Here is a 22,373-nt window from a genome sequence, read left to right as displayed (position 1 = left end):
ATGGCCTTTGGCAGGGCCTGCTATTCCTCCAGTTGCCGGGCACGCAGCTCGTAACTCGGATAGCCAGGCAACATCTCATATCACAAAAAATATATATATTGGGTGACTCATAAGGATTTTTTTTCTGTTAAGTGTAGAAGTAAGATGGAGGAGACTTGTGAATGAGTACAAATGAAAGTGACATGTTCTATTCTCTTTCCCAGTCAGTTTTATGGACTTCCCTCCCATCATAAGTGAAAATTATTTTGCCCATATTAATTCTTTTTGAGCATTTTGATTTTCCCTCCACCTGTTATGTTTTTTTCCCTTCAATATCTTTTTAACTCATAAAAATCACAATACTTTCTCAAGCCTTTTGAGGCACCCCTCCTTGTGTGCAGCAGTTATGGTTTCGATTAAATTTATTTATTTACTATTTATTATATTTCTACCCAGCTCTATCTCACCCCGAAAAGGAGTCGGAGTGGTTTTTTGAAAAAGAACAGCTTTATATTTATTGCATAGCACACAAGTGAAAGTACACCACATGATTCAAGTTAAGGCAAGCACATTTTAAACAATAATAACAGTTCAATAAAATTCTCATGTCTGAAAATATAATATTTTAACAATGCTCAAAAGAGAGGAGATTAAATTTAAAAAACAGGCCCTTTTTCTTAAAGCTAGAAACGAGCTCTCAGAGTATTTACTGGTAAATGAAATAAAGAGTGAAGGGATTCAATGTACAGTACTTTTGGTATTCATGTTATCAACTACACCTTTTTTGTTCTAGTGATGTTGTGCGACTAGAGAGGCCTGAACTAGAGGACCAAAGAACCCAGCTCATAGTCAGCATCAATTCTGATAAGAATCAACTGAAAGCCATTGAAGAAAAAATTCTAAAAATGCTTTTCACATCAGAAGGGAATATTCTGGACAAGGAAGAACTCATCAACACACTTCAAGAATCAAAGGTAGGGGGCATCCTGCAATTATAAGGTTCTATCCCAATTTAGTTATTGGCATTGGCATATGTGGGATAAGATAATTATTAAAAAGCCCAAGGTCAATTTTTTCAGTGGGTCCATTCTAAGCATGGTTAAATATAGGTCCACCTGATAGTGTTGTGATAAAAATACAGCCCGTAGATGCTAGACTATGAAATTTGAAGATGTAAATACTGAGTCTGAGTTTTCCGAATCTTAAGTTAATAAGATTTAATAATTTTAAAGTCCTTGCCTAATTTTGCAGATACTGCACACAAATGCAGAATATGAGTCTTTGTAATACAGAATTTCAGTCTTCACATATTAATTCACAAGCTGCTAGCATTTGATGCAATTTACTCAATTTATGCCCATAGATTTATATCTAAAAGCTTATGGATAATCATCTTTGCCATCATTATGTGATTTTAACTTGGTGAAACTGCAACACTTCAATTTACATGTCACAACATTTCCACCTATGTATTATGCTTACCATGTTTTCTCTGTTATTTAAAATACCAGCACCCAGTCACACGGAAGATGACAGAGAAAAGAAATATCATGCTGTCAGTCAGTTGTTCCACTGATTACACTATAAAACAAAAATTGAAAAATGGTCTGGTCCTGGTTTGAAAGTGTTATTTTCTGTTTTATTGTGTGGTACTTAATTTGAAAGTAGTTGTTACACTCCAGAAACTTCATTTTTTGTGACTGCCACAAACTATGTTGATTTGGTTGAGACTCTACGAGATATTCATTGAAAAACTATAACAAAATAAGCTGCAGAATGTCCTGCAAAAGCAAGGTTTTGCAGTTTAATAAACCTTTTCCATGTTTTGTGATAAAATCAATTAGGAAATGATCTTTACAACCCAGGATCAAAAAAGTGTTACATAGTGTTATCACACAAAGAAAAGATCAGAATTTTGGAATATTCTGTATCAGATAACATTTCAATAAGGCTGGTCAGGCCTTCTAAAGCATGACATGTAGTTTTCATCAGATCATGAAAATCAAGACATATTATAATATTTAGTTATATTATGGTACGTAAGTCGTTGTTACAATAACAGGTCTGCAAAACCAGTAAGTAAAATAAAGATTTGCTGACTGCAGTTGTATCATAATCTTAGTAATCATCTTATTAGTGTAAGGAGCAGCCAAATTATGTCATTTTGGTTTTTAAATTTTCTAAGTAATTTATATTGGGAAATTACCTGTTGCTGTTACAGTACTTAATTTTTTAATTGATTGATGCTTTTGAAAAAGTCTGTGTTGGTTTTTTTAAATATTCCTGAACAGATATCTTACTAAAGAGACTTCTTATTTCTGTGCTATAATTAATGACATAATAGTAAGGTTTTGTAATATTTCTTACCTTGTAAGTGCACTGCAACGATTTTCAGAAACCAGGGTTTATAAGTGACAACAAAATGCCATAGAACAATTAAAATCAGTTGTTTGTGTTTGTTCAATGTTTGGATGTTTACTCTGAGAAATGTGTTCTATGTTTACAAGGAACTCAGTTATTCACTTTAATATGTGATGATCTGACATTTATGTTTTTAGGTTACATCTGGTGCCATTAAAGTAAGGCTTGTAGAAGCAGAAACCACAGAAGAAAAAATAAATGTAGCTCGTGAAAAATATCGTCCTGTTGCCACACGAGGATCAGTTATGTATTTTGTGATTGCGAGCCTATCAGAGATTGATCCAATGTATCAGTTTTCTTTAAAATACTTTAAACAGGTTTGTTCATTTTCTCTCTGTGTTTTTAATTTTTGTATTACCCTGTTCCTTTCTTTAGAGCCATACAATTCCTAAAGCTTCAACCTTTATACAGCCAGTGTTTGCCCATAGTTGGGGGATTCTGGAATAGCATTTCCAGTCTCTGTGTGAAATCAATATTGGGGATTCATGGAGCTACTAAGATGTCTAGTGAGCATTCCATTTTCCTTAAAGAATATACACCTTGTCACTCCAACCCATATCATATTAGGGATTGTTTGTGAACCCCCATTTAGTTTAAGAAATTATTTACTGTGCAGCACAATTGACTGGCATTTGAGAGCTCAAGGGCAGAACTCGCTTAGGTAGTTTCTTGCATCCTGGCTGCTGGGCTCTGCATTTGCACAATGTCAGAAGGACGTCTGCCATATCATAGAAATGATGGCATACCAGAATTCTGCCAATAGGAATGTTAGCCACTCAGTTTTGAGAAGCTTTGAATACCTCCAGTTAAGTGTTACAGGAACACTTAATCCAAATTGAGCATTAGTTGTATTACTTAAAGAAGTCATCTATTCCAGGTGTCACAGTTAACAAATGGGGAATATTTATAAAGTCTTGCAAGCATTCTAAATATAGATTGTACACAGTCTTGCCTTGCTTGTTCATAGCCCGGTGGAAACATCATTGGAGACTTAGAAAATTCAAAAGGAAAGAAAGCAATAATCCCCTTTTCTCATTTGCCTTGTTCTGTGTTGAAAACATTGGTAAAAAAACATGAGCAGGTTAGCCCCAAAAGCCTGTTGAGTAGAGAGGGAAGTAGCATATAGAATCATAGAGTTGGAAGAGACCTTACGGGCCATCCAGTCCAATCCCCTGCCAAGAAGCAGGAAAATCACATTCAAAGTATAGCTTCTGTGTAGCTATGGCCACTCCAGTTTAGCAGCTTTCTGTTGCCCATACTAGTTGTGCAGAGAGAGGAGAAGAATGGCTGCTGTTGCAGTAGCTACAATCTTCCCCCAAAACAACATCTCTTACGTTTTCATGGTCATAAATTGAGACTTCTCTATAGTCTATCTGGATAGTTTTCACAGCCATCCCATTTATTAATCTCTAGTGAATTACTTCATACCCTCCTCTGATGATCCTAATCTTTTTTGACAGCCATGAATAAACAATTGCACACATGACCAATGAAAGTTTTGCTCTTCCTCTAAGTACTTTTACTTACCTTAATCATGTCATCCACTGTCACTTACCTTTTTATTTATTGTCTATCACGGGGAACAATTACAGAAGTTCTTAGGATAAAAATGACAAATTGTAGGAAGGAAAAACCAAACCAGTTAGAAGTGTACTTCTCATTTTGAAAACCAACTACAATGTTTATTGATGCTAGACAGTGCAGGTTGGGCTGCAAACTATTTAAAAGGCCCTTTTGGACCAGTAGAAAAAGGGTGTGCAGGACGTCTGGATAGGTTGATTGCTGAAAAACAAGCCTCAGGAAACTGTACAAAACCCCAGAACACTCTTCCCTCTCTTATATTCCCAACATTTATTGTTAGAAACTTGTGCAGAATATGTTATTCCAGTCATCACTTCAAACTATCTCCATGAACAAGTATTAAGTTATTCCAAAACAAACCTGTGGATAATTTCTTTTATGGTCATAGTTTGAACCTCTTCTCACAAATATAAGGAATATATACACCTCACAACCTCTGAGGATGCCTGCCATAGATGTGGGAAAAATGTTAGAGAATACTTCTGGGACATGGCCATACAGCCCGGAAAACACACAACAACCCCATGATTCCGGCCATGAAAGCCTTCGACAACACATTCACTAAGATTGTCTTTCACATTGGTTTCACATACAATCTTCTTTCTTAAACTTGTTATTTTACTAGTCAACTATAGGCTTCCACAATAAATTCCTAGGTTTTCAGTGATTTTCCTGTTGTTTTTGAAGTAGCCTATAACAATTGTCAGAACTATATTTGGAAATCAGCTTATAGATGGCAGTGTTGTTGTCATCAATTTTTGAATATTTTTTGCTAAAAGCAAAAATGCATAGCTTCATGGTAGAACTTGATTAATTATACTGGTAATGCTTAAATATCAAAGATCTCAGTATGGTGGAAAGTACAACACTAGGCTGTTAACTAGATTTTGAATAGATTGGATCGACTGCTAATCATGTTGCCATATCCATCCCTCACTGACTTGTTGAAGATTACACCATGGATTGGTATCCAATGCTACCATTTCCATATCGTTTGAAGTGGGAGAAAAGGGCGAAGCATGCCAGCTCAATTTCCTCTGTAACTAATCCTCTTGCTTTCTGTTTTTAAGGCATTAAGATGCTATTGCCTAAACAAGTAGGCTTCTTGTATAGTTTTAAAATGTGGCCTGGCAGGATTCTAAATTTTGAAGTCAGTTTACTATAGAAAAACCTGCTAATAGTTTATATGTCTAAGTCATCAGTACCAATGATAAAGAATGCATTTACACTGTAGAATGAATGCAGTTTGACACCATATCAATCACTATGGCTTAGTGCCGTGGAATCCTGGAAGTTCTAATATGGTGAATGCCCCACGGAGCTTTGGTGTCAATTCAAGCACAATAGTTTTCTTATGGGACAGTTCATTGTTTAATGCTGAGTGATAAGAAATCAAATAGTTTTATATGTGTGTGTGTGTGAATCAGTCTAATGACATGCTAATGGGCTATCTTGGCAATGTCTCTTTCTTTCTTGTAGCTTTTTAACACTACTATTGAAACATCTGAAAAAAATGATGTTCTTGAACTGCGATTGGCTATACTACTTAGCCAGACCCTCTATGCAACTTACACTAATGTTTCCCGAGGCCTTTTCGAACAGCATAAACTCATCTACAGTTTTATGCTGTGTATTGAGATCATGCGGCAGAAAGGAGAACTTTCAGATGCTGAATGGAATTTCTTCCTCCGGGGAAGTGCTGGTTTAGATAAGGTATGGGAGTGGGGAGAATTATGAGTAGTAAAATTTCTGGATTATTTTAATGATTGTGTAAAAGGGATTAGTATCTTTGCTATTTAGAACCAGTATGCTGTGAGGCAACAATTCTGATTGGAATAAATGTCTTATATAATCCGTTCGTGTAGGTTTGGGACAATAGTGCCAAGAAAGTTGATTAATGTGGCTTTTTATCAGAACAAGCAGGAAAGGGGAAGCAATTGGATCTCCTGTTAGAAGTGCCTTCTAGGATTGGTTTCTACTAAGATGAATCTCCCTCATTTGCTGTACATTTTCCTGGGGAGAAAGATATTTTTGCGTATCTCTCAGCCTGCCAGATGTAATGTGTCACAAATGGAGGCTCCATCACTGATTTCTATGCCAGATCTTCAGAGAGTGGAGCACTTCCAGTGTTAACTTTTTCTAGTTTGCACCAGATATAAAAGCAATGCAAGAATAGCATATAGTAGAGTTTCTTTTATCAATCTGTGGTTTGAAGCCATTCAGTATTTGGAAAACATCAGAGAAAAATGTTTAATTAATTTTCCAACACAGGGGTACAGTACTGCAACCAAGGATTTTTTTTTCATCGCCCCCCCCCCCCCCCCAGTAACCTGGATGAGAAATAAGATCTCACTGAAAATCTTAATTAGTTTAACAAAGACTTTTTTTAGAAATAAATTTCCAGTAATTTCAGTGGAACTTTTTTCTACCAAGAACCTTTTTTCTGAAATAATCAATGAATTAATTGTGTCATCATTTTAATTTTCTTCTGTTTTGCACTGTTGAACTAATACATTGTTTGAATGGTCTTTACCAGGGGTAACTAATATCAGATCTAAACAATTTAATTTTTTGTTATCACATACCTGACTACCAACCACAATATGGTGTAAAATATGTACATACAGAATAAAATGCATCTGTAGAAGTGGACTAAGACTAAATGTACCAGTCTCAAAGGTGTTCCTTGATTCCTTTCACATTTTAGATATACAGTAGAGTCTCACTTATCCAACATTCACTTATCCAATGTTCTGGATTAACCAACACATTTTTGTGGTCAATGTTTTCAATACATCGTGATATTTTGGTGCTAAATACGTAAATACAGTAATTACTCCATAGCATTCCTGCATATTGAACTACTTTTTCTATCAAATTTGTTGTCTAACATGATGTTTTGGTGCTTAATTTGTAAAATCATAACCTAATTTGATGTTTAATAGGCTTTTCCTTAATGCCTCCTTATTATCGAACATATTCGCTTATCCAACATTCTGCCGGCCCGTTTATGTTGGATAAGTGAGACTCTACTGTAATTAATTCTGAATTTGTTTCAAGTACCCAGAGACTCTTAGTTATGCCACTTATGCCAAGTTTCCTTCAGCTGTATGATTTAGACTGTATAATGCCGTCATTGTTGTTAGACAATTAGAAATGATATCTTCTTTCTTAACTACTGCAGATTACTCAGACCTCTGCCAATAGTTCTACATTTATACAGCTTTTCTGTGCATTATTAACACAGACAGTCTTTTTTATAATAGACACGACCTGACAAACCTGATATTCCATGGCTTGAAGAAAATACCTGGTTCATGTCCTATGACTTAGAAGAAACACTTGTGTGTTTTGCGGGGATACAAGATGACCTGTTGCTTGAGCCCATTGTTATTACATTAGGTAATGTGAGAGAAATGAAAAAGAATCATAAATAATTTTCCTAACAAGCATTTATGTATGGGATCATTTTATGCTTTCATCTATAATGTGTTGCCTTTTTTTAGCCTTCATATTTAATGCCATGCTTTACTGTACTTATTTGTGTAACTTGGTCTTTCTAATAACTTTCCACACAATACCTAGCAGTCGATGACCAGCACCATATCCCACACAATACTTCATGAGAATACTGTTTAGACATGATATATTGAAATGTTGAGATTGAAATACCCAAGGTAGTTTGCAGTCTACAGCTTGAATATATCTTATACAACATGTCTGAATAACTATAAGGCTAAGTGAAAACATGGCTGTATAGTTTTTTGAGATTTCCTGGCCTTTTTCATAGCTCATATGGAAGGAGGAACAAAGTGGCTGTCAAATATAATTTTCTGAATGCATCTGTCTTTGTGGCAAATCCAGGATTCAATCAAATTCTGACCAGTGTTTTCTGGAGGACTATATTGCCTATATTGCCTGAAATCACATAGCTATTAAAAGAGAAATGGGACTAAGACACCACCATCTAAGCAGAGTCATCCCTGCTTAGTATGGTGGGAGACCAGCAGTGAATACCAAGTGCGGTAGATATTTCAGAAGAAGGAACAGGAAAAACCACATCTGAGTACACATTTTCTAGAAAAACCTGTGAAATTCAGGGGGTCACCGTAATATGATAAGCAACTTGAAGGTATGGGAGCACATGTGTGCACTTTGCACACACATTTTTTTCATTTAACCAAAGACCCACTGAATTACCATTTTTTCTTTGTTGTCACCTGGCAGCTCATAAAATGTTACATGAATTTTGCCAATTTTTAAAGAGTGTTTTCTTGATTGAGGAATTGGTTGAAATATTTATACTCCATCCTCTTTTTAAAAATCTTAGAATGGTGTATTTGGCTTTTTTTTTTAAAAAAATGTAAACAATACAGTGATTATAGAAGACTAAAAGTTAACCTAGATTACATGCACATGTATATAAAACAAGTTAGACCCCGGAGGCTTTGGTAATGATAATAATAATACTTTATTTTTCTATCCCGCCACCATCTCCCCGAAGGGACTCTGGGCGGCTAACATGGGGCCAAGCCAAAAACAGAAACAAAAAATATAACTAATTAAAACCACTATCTGTAACTGAGAAACAATGGTAAACAACTGTGTATTTTATTTGTCATGAATGACAGCAAACTACCATTTATTTTCTGAAAAAGTTGTAGATCTGGTGCTATTTGAATAACTTTTTTCTAGAATACAGTTAAATGGGAATGACTTAGAATTATGATAATACTCTTTTGTTAGGGCAACTCGAAGTTCACATCAACCCAGATGAGTGGGAAGGCTATAGGACAGAAACAGAAAAAAACAAAAGAAAAGACCTCATACAAGACATTCCTTGGGATGCTAGACTGACCAAGTTTCAGAAATTAATTATGGTAAAATGCATCATGGAAGAAAAGGTAAGTTTTCTATCCAACTGCAAGCCTGCTCTCAATTACCTCAGAAAGAAACTGCAACATAGACAACCTGTTCCAATATGGGATACAAATGTTTGGAAAAGAAGAACTAGTTTGCTTTATTCCTAATAATATACAATGAAATAGGCAATGGTGTCTGCATTTGTGTATTTCTAGTTGGGTTTGAGACTGACTAATGTGGTTATCATGAACAATAAGCTCAATAAGGTTGCTTCCAGCATCAACCATAACTGTCTCAACCATTGCCACTCCATTCAGTTTATCTGGTAGGCCAAGTAAGGTAGGATTATGTTTATACAGTATTTGTGCATATGAAGAAAAAGGACGTACTTGCTTCATTTAAAACAGAACGTCTTATTTTGAAGACTACAGCTGTTTTTGATTTACACAAATATTACATTAACTATGTTGTAACTGAAATTGATGTTTATACTAGGTAGAATTACATTTTTCCTCTAATGTCCTTGCACTTAACTGTAAATTTGCTGTGTTCTTTTTGATAGCTTGTTGCTGCGCTTACTGAATTTGTAATTGAGAACCTTGGGAAGCAGTTCATAGAGAATCCACCCGTTGATCTTGCAACCCTTTACCAAGATATGTCTCCTTCCACCCCACTTGTGTTCATCTTGAGTACAGGCTCAGATCCCATGGGGGCATTCCAGAGATTTGCAAGGGAGAGAGATTATTCAGAACGGTATGAACCACATATTTTCATTATATATACTATTGGATACTGACTTCTATATGACATGTAGCATTTGGCTGAATGAAAGATATACTTCTATTGCTTTTTGTATTTTCAGCTTCCATTTAAGCCTATTCTTATTCTGTTTAAAGAATAGCAAGACAAAAGCATGTTATTCATGTCTAGTGACCTGATATACTCCAAGCATGATTGATAAATATCCCTCAGACATTTAATCTAATAAGAGGAAATTGATATTGTATTGGTTACAAGACTTATTGATACTATATATATATCCAGCCCTCTACATTAGCGGTTTCACTTTTGAGGATTTGATTATTCATGAATTGGATTATTATGTTTTCTCTAGGAATCTCCAGGTTTTCCAGTGTGACTTTGTTATCAATGTTGGCCAGAAGTTGACCATAGTATTGCTCTCAGGGACCTCGGGAGAATGCTTCTCAAGGCATTGTAGGTCCTCTGGCTAATTTCCAGAAGAGGACCTAAAGATTTCTACAGATTTGTTTTCTCAGATTAAAAAAGCATTTTTATGCCATTTTCCGACTTTCATGGATATCTTCTGCCCCTGACCCCAGTAAATGTAGAGGGATAACTGTAGATAGTGGATAGCAGCATTGCTGCTTAACAGTCACCTATGGCATGTCACCTATACTTGTGTTGTATCAAGGCAAACACATCAGACATATACAGTGACCCCTTGAAGGCCTCAAAACATTCCTAGTTTTGATGCCTATAGGAGACTACTAAAGAGGCAGACATATAGTTGGCAACATTTTCACTTTTGCTCTGAAATTTTTGAAAGAGCTCTGCTTCCCCATCTCCTGTCTCTTAGTTCGGGAATTGAAGGTTCTTTGCTTTGTCCTGGTCAGTCTATGTATAGGCAGAGTTCCTTGGATTTTATTAGGTAAAGGTTTTCCCCTGACGTTAAGTCCAGTCGTGACCGACTCTGGGGGTTGGTGCTCATTTCCATTTCTAGGCCGAAGAGCTGGCATTGTCCGTAGACACCAGCCGGCATGACTTCATGGAGCGCCGTTACCTTCCCGCCAGAGCGGTACCTATTGATCTACTCACATTTGCATGTTTTCGAACTGCTAGGTTGGCAGGAGCTGGAGCTAACAGTGGGCGCTCATTCCGCTCCTGGGATTTGAACCTGGGACCGTTTGGTCCGTAAGTTCAGCAGCTCAGCGCTTTAACACACTTTGCCACCAGGGGCAAAGTTTATTATTTTGTTCAAATTTCTAAGGTTGTAATCAGCAGGCAGATCAACATCAAATTCCTCGTAATACTGTATTGAGCTTTAGATTATGAGAGAATTTATATGATGAGAGAATAAACAAATGACTTTATAGTCTTCTGTATATTTATTAAGTAAACAATTTGCTCATGCAATATGACACCTTATGGAGAGTCATAATATTACATAGTTATTGCCAGTCTACACATATTAACTTTCATAGACATTTCTGGCGGAGGCACATTGCTTTTATAGGCATTATATTGTCTAGGAAATGGTATAGTATCTTTTTATAAGGAATACATTTCATATTTAAAAGGCACACGGTATTTCTGATGCATAAAGTAAACTTTTAGTACATTTTAATACCATTGGTTTTAGGCAATATTTGTAACATTAGAATCATATGTCTCACATTTTACCTACTGAAGAATTTTCATACATTTGGAACAGCATTGCAACATTTTTCTATACATTACATCACTATACCACAAAAAGAGCAGTCCAGCATGTTTGGCAGACCTTTAAATCAAAATGAGCTTTATGTATATGTGAAATAAAACAAGGTGAGATATAATTTGCACAAATAAAACAATTTGACCCATCTATTGATCACATAAAGGCTGCTTCAAAAAAAATGTACAGGAATGACTTTTTTCTTTTTCTAGTCTCTTATAATTTCAATTTTGGCAGCCAGATTTCAAGGTATATTTTTAATGTGCTGCAGACAGCTGGTGAGACATTTGCTCTCCCATTTCTCCCAATTTGGTTATTCAGCTTCGCTTAGTAAGAGCTCCTGGAGGCAGAAGCTGTTTGCCTTGTCTATTGCAGACAACCTCGCCCCGAATAAAATTCTGTTCTTTCCCATCTCAATTGAGTTACTACTGTAATTCAGTGCCAAAAATTCTGTGTTTATGTGGAAGTTTTGTGCTGCTACTGAACAAATCGTTCACATAAACACTCCCTTCCATTCATCTTACCGTAGGAAGAAGACTTACTCAACGAAATCTTATGTTACCAACTTCATTTTCTCAGTCACAAAGGCGCTATAAGACCCCTTTGCTTCTAGCTGAAAAGGAGAAAACTGGGTTGGGGGAATGTAGACTGGGTAAACTTTTTAAAAATGCAAAAAGGAGGTTCTTTATCAGAGGTTTATTATTAGAGATATGTTTGTATAGTGATCCTACTCATTTGGGGATTCATCAACAGCAAGCTGTTGTTTCTGGCTCAGTCTATGCACACTGGTCCCATAATTACTGTAATTTTCCAATTTATATGGAGTTGCAATCAGTTGTTTACATGCCCATTATCCAATTAGGGTATGGCTTTTATTCTTTTATTGTTTTATTATTCAAATAACCTGCAGTAATTTTTGGTATTCTTATCAAATACCTCCTTGTATCATAATTGAAAGCCACTAATTCCTTTGGGACTCTGTCTCAGACTTCATTTCTGTCAAGGACCAACATAACTTTCCTTTTCTATTTTTATAAGAGAAAGTATCTTCTACATTTTTTTGTTTGGCTACAAGGCTGATCTTTTGACATTGATATTTCTGTGTCTGCTTCAGAGATAAAACATGTAGGGCACAAGATAATAATATTGATACTGCTGTTACAATTTTTGACAAAATCCTGAAGAGTAAGACATCTTCTGGAAATAATGCTAAGATCCCGTTGCTTGACATATCTATGCCAGTGTAGGAGGAATGGCAGCATGGCAGAAGTGTTACAGGATGAACACTAATTTGGTGTTACATTTTGCAAACTCTAAGCCCTTGAGGTCTGAACAGCATGTTTGTAAAGCATAAAGGTAGTAAAGTAGGAAGTAGAAATATTTGTGTAAAACCAAGGGCATAGGCACTGAGTGATTCCAGGCAGGAAGCCAAACTAATTGTAAACAAGCTGATAAAGGGAGAAATGGCCTGAAAAAGAACATAAACAAAATATTGATTTGTCATGAACCTGACTGCAGAGGATTACTAGTATCAAATGGCCAATGTAATCTGATGGAAAGCAGCCAAGAACAACTAGCTTCCCAGTGTTATGTCATAAAGAAGAAACCAGTATCTCTGATTTGACTGGATGAGGGCAATGTTTATATAAACAAGTACTATTATTGCAGATGATCATAAAGATCTGTCTGGTTGACTGGAAGAGGCTTCCATGTTGTGTGACTCGTGAACAAGGATGGGAGAAGGGAGTGGAGAGAGACGGTTTGGGAACCGCTGCTCTAAAAGAATAACAGAATGCCTGTTATTCTCCCATATCAATTATCATGAAATTCCAAGAATTAAGAGTGCTTAAGTAGAATGTTGATGCTAATTTTCCTGTTTGAACTTTACCATGGTTCTTGAGAAGGGAACCTGGTGACCAAAACATGATGAGAAGAACCTCCTAACAGATACAGAATTCTTGACAGATGGCAAAGAACCCTCAATCCCTCAGTTTGAAAACATAGGGTTAGGAAACCATCCCTATTTCAAGAGGTAAACTAGCAATGTACCTGCAACAGTGGCGTGGGAAGAACAGCAATGAAGCTGCTTCCATCAGGTGCATCGCCAGCTTGACAGCTCTCTAAACTGTTCAGGGATCAGTAAAGCAGCTCAGATTGCTGGTGGGGATAATTTCTGCTGCTCACTGCTACTACTCACCGCTTGCAAAGAGTTTGACAGGCCACATGAAGTCACAAACAGAATCCCATCCAAAGGATGATGTCAAATGTTGGTTTCAGAGGGTTGTGGAAGGATACTCACTGTCTTTCTTTTACTGCATCTGAGGACCAGAGCAACCTGTCAAAGGTCAGATGCCAACTGAGAGCCAAAGTATAGTTTATTAAAGTAATAGTCCAAAATCAGTTCAGTAAATTATCAAAGACTTGAAACACTTAAACTCCAGTGTTATTAGGCAGTCAAAACAGGAAAAACGCCAAAAGCATTAACTGGCATATAATCCGGATTAACCGGGGATTTAATTCGGATTTAACAGAGTTCTTAAACTCAGCCCAAAAGCTCAAAACGGGCCTAAAGTGGCAAAACAAACAAAGGTAAACAACTACGAAGCCCCAAAAACATTCCCAAAACCCAGGAGTACAACAGCGATTCCAAACTGAAACAAAAACCCAAACCGGGCTAGAAGCTCTTTGCTGATAGGGGCAAAAACAAGCGAAACTTGAAGATGCTGAAGAGTTAGCAGCAAACCGCTGCAGAGACAAACGCTGAGCCAGGAGTTAAAGGAGCAGAGCACTGTAACGTAGTCAAGCCGGTCCGAAGTCGGGATAAGGAGAATGCGTCAGGGTCGGGAACGAAGCCAGTAGTCAGCAACAGTAGACAGACACCGAGATGAGAATGATGCCAAGCTGAGTTTGGGAGCGAAGAGATAAGCCGAGTTGAGTTCCAGTCCAAGGTCCAAAGGGTGAAATCGTCACAAGAAGGTCCACGTCATGGAATGGCACAAAGAGCCAAGACAACGGAGGCGAACAGCAGCTAATGCAAAATAGTAATAACAGTGCAGTCCAGGGAAACCCACACAATTCCAGCCCTCTGTTGAAGAATAACCCGGATCAAACTTACATCTGTTGCAAAGTCCCAAGCCAGTCTTCAGAATCATGTACAGGAAACCCAATGGCGCCCACAACACCTTGCCACACGCAAAGCATAGTGACCAAACATCCCCAATTTATTTAGGTTTCCTTGGGCGTCCAAACCTCTAACACCCTTGAATCAGGTGTCCCAAACTCCTCATCAGAATCAGAGCTCCAAACAGCCAACACCCTTGGATCAGGCATCCCAAACTCCTCATCAGAATCAAGATCATCCTGCCCACACCCAACTCTGTCCACACCTGTGGAATACCCTCATTCCTCCAGGCAGACCATGTGGGATCTGCTTCTGAAGATACCCAAGCCTCTCCAGCATCTACAGCATCCATAGACCCAGATTCCTCCCCAAGATCCTCCGGAGCCCATGCCCAATCTATGCCAACTTCCTCCGACACCACTGTTTCCTCAGCACCAATTTCCACCTCAAGATCTCCTCCCAAATCCTCACATGAATCTTCCTCGGAAGACTCCTCATCGGTCTCTCTGATTCTCTTCCTGTGTAAATCTTCCAGCGAGCTCTCCTCGCAAGGGTTTTTCCTTCCTCTCCTGATCCCACCATTAATACTCACAGCCTCAGAAGACTCATTCACAACACAACCTCTTCGCTTTAAAATGTTGTCGGATCTCATGGTCCACAAAAGACCATATAGACATTTAGGAGCACTTTATATTTTACTTTAATCTTGCCTTCACTTTAGGCATTGCAGTTTTGCATCTTTCATAGAGCAGTGACATGAAATTCACAGTTTAATGGTGCTCTTTTTTAAAGTCAGTAGTATATGAACTTGACAATGAAAAGTCACATCTCTAGCCTGCAGGATTTTCCACTTGAAAATTTCAAAGGTCTGCAGCTGTTCCTATCAGTGGCAGTAGCTTCTATTAAATGTCATACTAATTATTTCTTTAAAAATTAGATGCAATGCAATGCAATGTTTTAATGGGGAATGTAACTGGGTTGTGAAATACCAAATTGATTTTTAGGAAAAGCATAGCCCAAAGCTGCAATGGCAGCAGCACACCTGAATTTGGCTTCAGTTGGGATATGAATTCCAAACCTATCTGAAGGCTGAGCTCTTTTTATTTTGTTAGATGTAGACATCAAAGATTAAAAGTAGTTGAACAATGTATTTCAAATATATGTAGTGCAGATACCAACAAAATACCCTCTGACTTTCAGTGTGCAGTCGATTTCATTAGGACAAGGTCAAGGACCTATTGCAGAAAAAATGATTAAAGATGCAATGAATACAGGAAATTGGATATTTCTTCAAAACTGTCATCTAGCTGTTTCTTGGATGTTGCCAATGGAAGAACTTATAAAAACGTTTACAGAGCCAAGTAGGTATTTTCTTCTCCTTGAGCATGGTATATTACAAATTAGAGCAATTTCAGGATTTAAGTTTTTCAAGTCTTTTAAAAAAACTATCAAACCAGGAGCATGTTTATTCTAAATATTTTAATTATTCATTATTATAATTGATGAATATTTAGCATTTATAGAGATCTTTAGCATTTTAAAAGTGTTTCACATACATTATCCCCGTTATCCTTGTAATTCCTTAAAAAGGCTTTGCATTATCAGAATATTGCACATGGATATAATTTGCCTAGGTTCCTCCGGCGACAGGAGACACTATTTGTATTAACAATTTCCTTAATGTTATGAAGCAGTCCTTTACACCCCCTGCCCACAAATGCAAAATTAATTGCTTGTTATTTAGATGAAAAAATTATATAGAGCATGGAAAAGATGGTTCCACTGATATTCTTTCAAGACAGCATTGCATTGCATTGAGAAATATGTATATCATATCTGCTTTGGGCTTTTACTTATAAGCTTCACAAATCCTTGAATTCTTAGTAATTTAATAAAAATAAGTATTAAAATTCAGATTTACATGTGCCTTCAATCTTTGCCAACCCTAACCCAAACCTGCAATGTAGACATATCTATAATTATTTTATATCATTCATGCTCATTAAACATTATTACTGTTTTAAAGATGATTCTTCATATATTAAAAAAATATTCTACTTCACTCATTGAAGTGAATCCAAGTCAGCAGGACAACAGTTGATAATGTTTTTTAAAAAACCAAATTTGCTGTAAAACAGCTTCATCTTATGCTATTTTATCTTATGCTTGTATGAGCATACAATTCTGTTTTCCAGATGTCTCTATCCATGAAAGCTTTCGACTCTTTTTAAGTTCCATGCCGAGTGATACCTTTCCTGTTACTGTCCTTCAAAATTCTGTTAAGGTAATATCTTTTGTTGAAAAAGTGAATATGCATTCAGGGTAAATGATGTCAGAAATCTTCATATGTGTTTCATTTTAAGAAACAGGGAAAAAGCTGGAATAACTGTCCGAATGTCCACACAGATCCCACAAAAGAAAAAAAATGGGGGGGGGGGGGGGGGGAAGGCAAGAAAAGAAAGTCACTCCCTCTGGGTCTTATAGTCAGGATTGCATGATGGTTAGTATGCATGAATGAACTCAATCATTGTGGATTACTCTTCCTGCCAGCCCAAAATGAACTTCCATTATAAGTCTAATTTCTTCTCAAGATGGCATGGAGGAGCTAAAACCACCTTAGATTCATCACCATGTGCCAATCATGGTGGATAACTTCTTCTGCCGTCCCAAAATAAGCCTTCATGCTGAGTCTTAATTTCTCAATAAGTAGACAGTACAATATAATGGGAGAAGAGAGGAAAATGGTAAGTGAATGGATTTATACCAATGTAATTCTGTGTTTAGATTTCATTTAAATTAATGGTGAAGGGGACAAAATGAGAGAAGTGACACCATGCAATTCTAGAATGTAGTTCCAAGTATGGAGCAGTTAGGGAGAATAGGCAGAAAATAAACTGGAATGAGGGCAAAAACACAAGGGATGTTCCTGTCCTGGAAAACCTATCTCTTTTTGTTCTCTCGTTATTTCCTTGATTTTGAGCCTATTTTTCATTACTGAGTTTATTAGTAGTGATGAGTAAATTGAGCCCATTTTGTTCTTTGTGCACTCAAAGTCAACCCCATACATTGCTATTTTTTTTACCATTCTGAATGTGCTGATGAGATATATATCTCCATAACATGGATTCCAAGTGACTACTTTCTCTTTCTTCCGAATTATTGAGATAACATATATTTTTGCAAAATGTAACACTTTCTGTGAAAAGAAGTGTGTGTTACCATAACTTTTACCACCTCTAATGGTTTTATTAATGTTGAAGTTATTTGTGTGGTTAAAATTCTCTCTAGGGCAGGTTTCTATCAGCCCAGATCAAAGAGTTTAGAACTGACATTTAGAATAAAAAACACAAGAAGCCTGCTGCACTATCTTTGTTCTCCCTTAAATTACATTCATAGCATATTTTCCCTCTCTTGTGTAAACATATTTCTATTCCATTATTTTCTGCTCCAAATTTCTTCATTCTCTCAATTTCTATATGCTTCCCGAAGTAAGCAATCAGTGTATTAACTTTGCTAAATGCCTGGAGTTTTCCTTAGAGTCAAGAATATCATTTGCATACAAATAGCTACTAATTCTTGCATTAACTTGACAGCACAGGGAAAACTGGAAGATAAGCTTATTAAGCCCAGTCATATAACAAACAGGAGCCCCCAGTAGAGTAGTGGGTTAAAGCCTCGTGACTTGAAGGTTGGACTGCTGATCTGCAAGCTATCAGGTTCAAATCCCATCCGGGGATGAGCTCCCTCTATCAGCTCCAGCTCCATGCGGGGACATGAGAGAATTCTCCCACAAGGATGGTAAAAACATCAAAACATCTGGACGTCCCCTGGGCAATGTCCATGCAGATGGCAAATTCTCTCACTCCAGAAGCGACTTGCAGTTTCTCAAGTCACTCCTGACACGAAAAAAATATATAACAAATAAATGAAATGTGGGGTCATTCTTTTGACTCTTATTTTACAACAGTATCATAAACCATAATACGCTCACACTATAGAATTTTATGTTCATTCTGTAGGGAATTCTGTTAATATAAATATTTACAGATCAGTCTGTTAAATCTATAAAGTAACTTTTTCAGGTAACCAATGAACCTCCTAAAGGTCTACGAGCAAACATCAGACGAGCATTCACAGAAATGACAGCTTCATTTTTTGAAGAAAATATTCTGGGGAAAATCTGGAGAAAAATCATTTTTGGCATTTGCTTCTTTCATGCAATTATTCAGGTATAGTTTGTTACTCAAAGAAAATAAAAGAGACAATAGTAATAATCAGCTAAATCTATGTTTAAAAGTATTTGTTGTTGTTGTTGTCTTCAAGTCATTTCCCAGCAACCCTAAGGGAAGCCTAGCAAAGGGTTTTTGTGACAGGATTTGATCAGAAGAGGTTTTCTCTTGCCTTCCTCTGAGGCTGAGTGTGTTTGGCTTGCTCAAAGTTACTGAGTTTCCATGGCTGAGAAGGAATTTTAACCTTAGAGTCCTAATCCATCATTGGAAACAAAGAGGAATGGTAAACTAGGCTTTATTTATTTAATTAACTACTTTCAGGGATGGGAGAGGGGGAGGCACACAGAAGTGTGTGAACTAAGTGGAGGGAATAATCCTCCTAAAATTCCTCCTCAACTGCTTTGTTAAGCACCCTAGCACTTATGACAGACTGTATGCTAAAAGCCTATTATTGAATGGTAAATCCAATATGACATGGGGATCTTCCCAGGAGAGCCTCCCTTCTGGCCCCATAATCCAAAGGATATCAACCCTAAAGCAGTCTAAAAGGTTGTTCTCCTAGCATCTGAGTCCTATCCTGATGTCAATCAGAGAATTCTCTTTCCACCCAAAAAGGTATATGCTAGAAACGCACCAATGTCCCTTTAATTTCCCCTTTCCTCAGCTGCTTACCATACATACCTAAGAGCAAGGACTATTTCCTTACCTGCTCAGCCCCATTAGGCTGTCTGTTACAGCCCGGAGGGGGGGCACAATGCAGGTCCCTCAAAGCAGTGCCTAATCCTGCATCAGACAGATGTACCCCATCAGGTCTTTATAATTAATTCCAATGTGCAGCACAGAATATATAATCATATTTGTTCAATGATCTGGAATCTATCTGGTATTCTTCACCTGCAAAAACACAACTACAGTATTAGTAACCAGGACCAACAGTAAACTAGCTGTGTGCTTTATGGCCCACTGGTCATGCCTCATTGAACAGTGAGTCAGAAAACAAAGGTTATCAATTTGATCAGAGACCAAACATAGCAACTATAACATCAGAATCTCCATTGGCTGGAGCTGCATGACTGCTGCCATTGAAACTGCATTTATCCTTAAAGAATGAGACTCAAAATGAACTTGTTTCAGTGCCAACGTATCTAATGCTCTACTAGTTAACTTCCAGATTTGCTGTTTAGTCTCCTGAGAGGCATGTACTGCTACCACAGAAAAGATACAGATACGTTCTCCATTCTTTAATGTCGGCCTTCAGGGCCACTACTGAGAAAAAGCTTTTTTCAGAGTGGGTGCTAATTGTCATTTCAGTGCCCTTAATTCCCTTGTCCAATTGGGATCTTTGTAAATGAATTGCCTGTCTTCTGCATTCTTCTTTTGGTCCTTCATAATTGGGCATCTCTTGACCTCCTCACATCCCTTGGCCATTTTTGGGCATATCACCACATCCTAAAGTAAATCCCAAATTCTATTTCCCCTCCAGCATCTAATTTCTCTCCAGCATCCCATGAAAGAATCTAGTCCCCTGCAGATAGAACATTCATGGTGATTTCAGCAGGGTGACAATTACAGAAATCCTGGGTGCCAATTTCCTAGCAGAATAGGCAGGGTTTAACTGTATACACTGCTAAAGCCAACTAGGCGGCAGTCCCTTTTTTTCTGTTACAGTATTGTTTAACACTAAAAACACCTACATAAAACACCCTGTTTGCCTCATTCCTGAATCCAAGTTCCAGAAACTGATGCTTAGTTGTATGGAGAAAAATAAAGCATTGCTTTCAGAAGAAAGAAATGTTTAGACAGAATAAGGCAAGTGTTGAGGAAATATGTTTATCATACTCTTCAGAAAAACAGGACCCCTTCTTTTTGGAGTTTATCACACAAGGCAGGCAAATCACCATTACAACAACACAGTAGTGTCTTTGCCTTGGATGTGTCAAGTGACCTCATTCCCTTTCCGCTGCTCTTCCAGAAGGAAACAGCCTGGAAAGCATTTCTTTTACATAAAGAAATATATTAATGACCTGTTTTTGTAAAATCAATATCTTCTAACAGTCCCCCATTGAGAGACCAGTGGGAAAGGAGTGACATAATTCCAAGACAAAGCTACTGCTATCCTCCTGTAATGATGAATTGCCTGCCTTTTGTGTTAAAACTCCAAAAAGATGTCATTGATGGATTGTGTTTGTAAAAGAAATGCTTTCCAGGCTGTTTCCCACCAGGAAAGCAGCAAAAAGGAGTGACTCATGTGATAAATCCAAGGCAAAGAAGCTGTTGTCCTGCTGTAATTGTAATTTGCTTGCCTTGTGTGATAAATTCCTCAATCCGTTTCTTAGAGTAGGTTTTGTTCTTTCTTACAAAATGATCATATTTGAAAAGATAATATTAATAATATAATTCAGAAAATGGAGTCCAAACTACTCTTATTGCAAAGCAGCCCCAAAATACTTATATTTTTCTGGATTTATTTTCATTGCCTTGTGAAATGTTCAGAGAACAGTAAGCAGACTAATGTAATCTCTTTGTCTCTTATTCTTCAAGGAAAGGAAAAAATTTGGACCACTTGGTTGGAACATATGTTATGAATTCAATGACAGTGACAGAGAGTGTGCCTTACTAAACCTCAATCTTTACTGTCAGGAGGGGAAAGTACCCTGGGATGCCCTTACTTACATAACAGGTAAAGTACATTAATAACTTTATTGTAGCTTTGACATAAATATTTTCCATTGCACAGTATCGGACTGTAAATGATTTCTGAAATTGACTGTGATCAAAAGTCCTACTTATAAGCACTTATATGCCTTTTTTACTTTTAAAAAATTAGCACATGTTTTATCATAGCTCAGACTACTTCTAAAACTTCTATAAGTATTGAAAACAATATGTCATAGGAAACAATTGTTCAGAAAAAAGGGGTTGAGGACTAAGGTCCCCCTGGGGGAGAAGAGCGGTATATAAATTAAACAAACAAACAAACAAATAAATAAAATAAGGGTTCATTTCTACACTGTAGAATTAATGCCATTTGATATCACTTTGACTACAAATCCCAGGATTCCTCAGGATTGAAAAATGGCAGCTAAAAGTGGTGTCAAACCATATTTTAATTTTACAGTGTAGACGCACTGTAAGATATGTCAACTGATTTGAGGGAAATTTAAAGGAGACAACATTTTAAAATAGAAATGTGTCTCATATCCAACGTGATTCTAAAAGTTGGACTGGGATTTTTCAGTCCTTTTCTCTAAAATAGTTTTTCAAACTCTGCTCCTCCAGATGTTTTGGATTTCAGCTCTCACAATTCCTACCAGCTGGTAAGCTAGCTGGGATTTCTAGGGGCTGAAGTCCAAAGCACCTGGAGGAGCAGAGTTTGAGGGGAAGTCATAGGGAGGAGGGAGCAAGCTTGTTTTCTGCTGCCCTGCAGACTAGGACGCGGAACAATGGCTTCAAACTACAGGAAAGGAGATTCCACCTGAACATCAGGAAGAACTTCCTCACTGTGAGGGCTGTTCGGCAGTGGAACTCTCTCCCCCAGACTGCGGTGAAGGCTCCTTCTTTGGAAGCTTTTAAACAGAGGCTGGATGGCCATCTGTCGGGGGTGCTTTGAATGCGATTTCCTGCTTCTTGGCAGGGGGTTGGACTGGATGGCCCATGAGGTCTCTTCCAACTCTACTATTCTATGATTCTATGATTGCTCTAAAGCATTTCTGAAAACCTGTTT

The 22,373-nt window shown here is 37.3% G+C and overlaps 1 protein-coding gene across 4 annotated transcripts in view; it reads left to right on the top strand.

Annotated features, from left to right (window-relative positions):
- The window catches only part of dnah6 (dynein axonemal heavy chain 6), a 229,123-nt gene that overhangs the window by 148,541 nt on the left and 58,209 nt on the right, over positions 1-22,373 (top strand). For all 4 annotated transcript variants that reach the window (XM_062974148.1, XM_062974146.1, XM_062974147.1 and 1 more), the window contains 10 exons: positions 773-953; positions 2,538-2,717; positions 5,461-5,694; positions 7,248-7,383; positions 8,728-8,885; positions 9,407-9,597; positions 15,621-15,781; positions 16,616-16,704; positions 18,503-18,649; positions 21,191-21,329. In XM_062974148.1, the coding sequence (XP_062830218.1) occupies positions 773-953; positions 2,538-2,717; positions 5,461-5,694; positions 7,248-7,383; positions 8,728-8,885; positions 9,407-9,597; positions 15,621-15,781; positions 16,616-16,704; positions 18,503-18,649; positions 21,191-21,329 (1,616 nt within the window). The remainder of the gene's footprint in view (positions 1-772; positions 954-2,537; positions 2,718-5,460; positions 5,695-7,247; positions 7,384-8,727; positions 8,886-9,406; positions 9,598-15,620; positions 15,782-16,615; positions 16,705-18,502; positions 18,650-21,190; positions 21,330-22,373) is intronic.

This window comes from Anolis carolinensis, chromosome 2 (assembly GCF_035594765.1).
Source record: "Anolis carolinensis isolate JA03-04 chromosome 2, rAnoCar3.1.pri, whole genome shotgun sequence".
Taxonomy (NCBI): Eukaryota; Metazoa; Chordata; class Lepidosauria; order Squamata; family Dactyloidae; genus Anolis; species Anolis carolinensis.
This window is presented reverse-complemented; position numbering and strand designations above follow the sequence as displayed.